Consider the following 5896-nt stretch of genomic DNA (forward strand, 5'->3'; position numbering starts at 1 on the left):
GGTCAGACTGAGGTCTCCAGTTTTCAGCAGGTCTTCATTCATCTCCGTTCTGTTTCTGTAAAACTTGTCCTGGTCTTCAAGCTGGTCAGAGCCGTTCTCATACACATGGACCTTCCTGTCGTAAGGGTCTATCCACTCCACTTTAGCTTCTTCAGGCAGGTGAGTTGTGGTTTTGCAGGGCAGGTGGAGAGACTCCACCCCTCAATCCACCTTCACCTGGTAGACTGAGAGGACAACAAATCACATCATCAGTATTTCTCCAGGAAGAGAAAAGTTGATGCAGATGGAAGGCTGTTTCAAGAAAGATGGGAAGGCGAATACAAGTTTGTGCTTTTAGGAGAAAAACCGGTATGTCTTTTGTGTGTTATGAGGCAGTGTCCGTTGTCAAAGAGTACAATCTACGTCGGCATTTTGACACCAAACACAGAGCTAAGTATGCCAAAGTTAGCCTTCCAGAAAAACAACAAATTGTCCAAGAATTAAAAGGCAAACTACGATTGCAGCAGAATATGTTTACAAACGCCACAACCAAAAACACTGCGACAGTGAAAGCTGGCTTTATTGTGGCTGAAGAAATCGCCACATCACAAAATCACATCACACCATCACTAAATTTTAGTGTTTACAGGTTTATGTGTTTATGCAGACAAATCTGCAAGGCTGTGTGCAGCCATTTGTTATTGTAAAATGCTACATCAGTTACACATGTTCTTAGCAGCTCATAATTGTTGGTTGTACTTATTCTGTTATTAGATAGTTTGATCATTGATTGATGGAGTAATGTGGGTTTCTTAACCTGACAAAGGATTTATGTTATAATAGAGCAATTAGTAAACTTGTTTTTTTTTTTTACATCTATGCAAATGCATATTTGATATTTGTAATTTGAATAAGTAATACATTCAGAGTTATTTAACATTAAGGAGTAGTTACATTTATCTTACATTACATCTGGATACATTTAGTTACATTTATACTGTACTGACCCCTGACCTCTGACCTGTACCTGCAGTACTGACCTTCGACATTGAGCTTCACTTGTTTCTTCATCAGGATGTTTCCCTCCTTGCTGTAGACGGTACAGGTGTAGATCTTGGTGTCCTCTGTGGGGTATTTCAGGGTCAGACTGAGGTCTCCAGTTTTCAGCGGGTCTTCATTCATCTTTGTTCTGTTTCTGTAAATCTGGTCCTGGTCTTCAAGCTGGTCAGAGCCGTTCTGATACACATGGACCTTCCTGTCGTAAGTGTCCATCCACTCCACTTTAGCACTTTTAGGCAGGTGAGCTGTGGTTTTGCAGGTCAGCTGGACAGACTCCTCCCCTGAATCCACGTCCACCTGGGGGACTGAGAGGACAACAAATCACATCATCAGCTGTGGAGACAGCAGCAGCTCTGAGCACATTGAAGAGAAATACTTGGAGTGAAACATGTTTGGTTCCAGTCTGAAATATGTTCCATTCTCCAATGAACATAGACAATGTTGTCTTTGGTGTCTGTCCAATCATGTAACATCAGTAACATGTTTACAACATTAATGTTCAGGAAGACACTCCCCCCACCCCTCTACTTTAGCTGGATCAGCAGCTGACTGATTACTGTAGGACTTATTAGAACATGGACATTATTTCTGTCAGTCTGTTTGGGAGTCATCAGTTCATAGAATAGAACAGAATAACCTTTGAGCTCTGACCTGTATCTACAGTACTAACCTCTGACCTCTGACCTGTATCTACGGTACTGACCTCTGACCTCTGACCTGTATCTACAGTACTGACCTTTGACTTTGAGGTTCACTTGTTTCTTCATCCAGATGTTTCCCTCCTTGTTGTAGACTCTACAGATGTATTTTCCACTGTCTCTCTCTGTGGGGTATTTCAGGGTCAGACTGAGGTCTCCAGTTTTCATCGTTGTTCTGTTTCTGTAAATCTTGTTCTGGTCTTCAGGCTGGTCAGAGCCGTTCAGATACACATGGACTGTGCAGTCTTTTCTGTCCATCCACTCCACTTTAGTGTCTTCAGGCAGGTGAGCTATGGTTTTGCAGGTCAGCTGGACAGACTCCACCCCCTCCTCCACCTCCACCTGGTAGACTGAGAGGACAACAAATCACATCATCAGCTGTAGAGACAGCAGCAGCTCTGATGCTAACAGGACGTCTCAGTCCATCCAACTCTTTGTGTCTCATGTTGGTGGAGGACTCTCGGTGTTCAGTTTATTTGAGAATGTGGATCAACCAGGTGACCTGAGCTCATCTGATGTCTGTCACACCTCTGACACAAACCAGTGGAAACTAGTTTGTGACTGAACACCAGTTTTCTTCTTCAGGACATTTGGAACAGTTACCAAAGAAGAAGTCAGGAACTAGTGAAGAACCAATCAGATGAATGGATGAGGAAGTCCTAACACTCTGCTCTGGTCTCACTCTACCCCATGACTGAGCACCACTCAAGGAGTTGTCACCACATGCCGCCCCCACCACCCACCCACCTACCCAAACACAAACACAAACACAAACACACACACACACACACACACACAGCATTATGGGTAGTGTAGTAGTACAGACTCACCTGATATGAAGTAGAGTCGAAAATGAAACAAAAGACCCCCAATGACACCAACAATAACAACAACCAGGAGAACTATGGCCCATTCTGGAAATCGTTCTGTGGAGAAACATAAAGAACAGCATGACATCTGACCTGTATCTACAGTACTGACCTGTATCTACAGTACTGACTTCTGACCTGTATCTACAGTACTGACCTGTATCTAGAGACAGTCCCAGATTCATTATCTAATCATTTAGTTTGTCTAGATGTCGTTACCTTGGTCTCCAGTCCTGCCATATGTCCTTTAATTCAAACATAAAAAGTGAGCAGGACTGGTTTCTCTGACCTATGTGATATTGTCTGAATTAGGGACATCCTGACGCATTCTGGTAGTTACATTATTGATTGGAGAAGGTATTTTCTGTTAATAGTTTTGTGAATCATGCGTGTGCTCCGTAATGTCATTGCTGTTGTAGTTCTGCAGTGAGACTATGAAACGGAAAAGTCTCAATAATAAAAACACTGACCAGACAGAAAAGTAGTTTCAACTTCAGTGAATGGATCAAATTTCCACTGACAGTAAAATAAAAATAATAAAGGTCTCAACCTCTTATACATGAGATGTGTGTGGACAGCGTGAGACAGCAACTGAAGGAGTCTGACTCAGACTAAAAGGCTTAGAGATGGCAATCCTACAAATGTCAACAGTGTGTGATTATACAGTATACTGCTGTTCATTCATCTTCTGTAACTGCTTGTCCTGTGAGGGGTCATGGATGGAGGGCTATCCTAGCTGTCAGTATACTGCTGTTTACAGCGTTAGTGTTTATTGCTGACCTTTGACCTGCAGCTGTACGGCTGCCAGTATCCGTTCATTTCCAAGCACTCTGATGGAGCAGATGTAGGTTGCGCTATCAGAGAAGCTGGGTTTCCTCAGATTCAGGCTGAAGTCTCCAGTTGTCAGAGCATCAGTCTTCATGGATGTTCGGTCGCTGTAACGGTGGTTTTGGTCTTTTAGCTGATCACCTGTTGTCTGATGCTGGTGGACGGTTGAAGGACTGAGGTCGTAGCGGATCCACTCCACCGTGGGGTGCAAAGGAACAGAAGAGTCTTGACAGGGCAACCAGACTGACTCCGCCCCCTCCAACACCTCCACTGGCAGGGTATGCTGGAAAACTGTGAGAACACAAGAGACAGAAACGTCAATCAGCTGGAATAATAATGCTGCTGTGTGTGTGTCTTTGAGACTTCCTCTTGGAGACAAGAATGAAGTCCTGCTTGTTGGATGAGATCAAATATATGTCTGTGACTCCATCAATGGAAAGACCAGGAACTGTGTGGCCTTGAGTCTTTGTTTTCCTGTGAAACCACATGTTGAGGTTTGTTTCTGACCTTTGACCTGTAGATGCACGTCTGTCACTCTCAGTTCTTGTCTGCCATCACTGATGGAGCAGGTGTAGTTGCCACTGTCAGAGAGGTGAGGTTTTCTCAGAGTGAGGCTGAAGTCTCCAGTGTCTAGAGCATCAGGCGGCATTGATGTCCGTCCTCTGTAAACCTCGTTCTGACCTTGAACTTCATCTGTTTTTCGTCGTTTGTGGACAGATTTGGGATTGAGATCGTTCCGTGTCCAAATCACTGTGGGGTTGTCCTCAGGTAAAAAACCAGAGTCGTGGCAGGGTAGCAGGACAGACTCCGCCCCCTCACCCACTTGCACCACACCTGCCAGGACATGCTGGGAAACTGAGAGGACACACAAAGAGAAACACAAATCAGCTGCACGTGGGTGTGACTTCACACGTGACTGACTGTAGGTCACATTATCTGCAGGGACCAGAGAAACCAATTTAACTATCACTCAGTCAAGAAAAAAATACATTTCATTCACAGACTGAAGTCAAAGAACAGATCATTGAATGTGTTTTCACAGTTTTCACAGATTTGGCTGAAAAACATCCTCTCTTGCTCAGAGCAGGGGTCGCATTAACCGAATATTGCAATCTGTCAAAATGACTTCTCTCTTGTCAAGCAATGAATCTGTCTCTTATCTCTCTTGATTAGTAGTGTAAGAGTCGGTTAAGACTTGGTTAAGTTTCGTTTATCTGCCGGCCGAGTGAGTGGCTGCTGACTCTCAGTTAAGCAGGCTGCGGATGTTTGTTTTGGATGTGCAACAGATAAATGATTACACTAACATCTAAAACATTTTTTTCAATGCCACGCAACTATCCTCACTGCCTTTGCGATCTCCTGGTCGATTGCAATTGACATATTGGGCACCCTTTAGGGCATTCTCAAATCAACACTGGTGTTTAATTAAAGGTTTATTCAGCTTTAATATGTCCGTGTTGCTTGTTCTCAGTAATGTCGCATCTGGATGAGGAAACTAGTCAACATCCCCCCATGAAGAACTCACCAGCTTATAGTTTCACTTCACACATTGACATTTGTAAATGTTTCTGTCCAACAGTGAAGTCCTGTCCTGCAGTCAGATCATCAAGCAGTCGTTGCCTCTGAGCTCACATTAAATATGTTTGATTCCTTGTTTGTTGATGTGACTTTAAACTAATAATGTGACAAACTAATAACAAAGTTTAAACAGGTCATCACTGACTTTCTTTAAAGAGACAGACGTGAGAGAAATTATGTCAGACTGAAGTGATAATGAGATCCAGAAGGAAGATATCTTACCGTGAATGAGAATCACAAACACCACCAACGTCTTCATCTTCCTATCAAAAGTCTGAGGACTCAGTTGATGTGTTTGAACTCTTCAGCGGATCATGAGACACTTCTGACTTTCCACCTCTCGTCTTTGGAGATCGAGTTTCACAACAGCAGCCACTACTGCAACAGACTAAAGGGAGGGTGTGGATCAGTTGATGTTTGTCTTTAAATATCAGGTGACAGGTGAGATATGTTGCTGTTGTCGTAGAGCTCATTATCAAGCAGAGCAAGCAGAGCATCTATTTACTTTCCCGCCCATCACTCCAGCTCACCTTTCACCTGTTCCGGGTTCATGTGCATCTTTCTGTGACAGAGATTAAACTTGTCTGTTTCAGTCTGAACCAGAAAGTTTGAACAGAGAGAAGAGTTATTGCTCTGGAACCACATCCCGTAACTAAAACTCTGATACATCCATAACAACAGACTCTTTGGATTCTGTGTCTGTTTGATTTATAAAATACAGATGGATCTGTGACTTTGTCAGACTGAACTCAACACTCTAAATGTGACCCACATCTGCAGTGTGAACACGTGAACATTTCATGGCTGCAGCTGCTGCCAACATGTCTGACTTCCATTCACATCAACATTATTTTTTTCCACAATGTTACCTTTGTCATTTGTTGA

The 5896-nt window shown here is 43.3% G+C and overlaps 1 protein-coding gene across 1 annotated transcript; it reads right to left on the reverse strand.

The window, feature by feature from the left end:
• Positions 1 to 201: 201 nt before the first annotated feature.
• Positions 202 to 5270, reverse strand: LOC311491464 (butyrophilin subfamily 1 member A1-like; the record flags this gene model as incomplete). The annotated part of the gene is made up of 7 exons (XM_084549392.1): positions 202 to 224; positions 1020 to 1103; positions 1955 to 2086; positions 2567 to 2662; positions 3386 to 3724; positions 3941 to 4288; positions 5234 to 5270. 7 exons carry the CDS (start codon positions 5268 to 5270, stop codon positions 202 to 204), a joined length of 1059 nt encoding a protein of 352 aa, XP_084405518.1.
• Positions 5271 to 5896: the final 626 nt, after the last annotated feature.

Source organism: Chelon labrosus, assembly GCF_963514085.1.
Source record: "Chelon labrosus genome assembly, chromosome: 1".
Taxonomy (NCBI): Eukaryota; Metazoa; Chordata; class Actinopteri; order Mugiliformes; family Mugilidae; genus Chelon; species Chelon labrosus.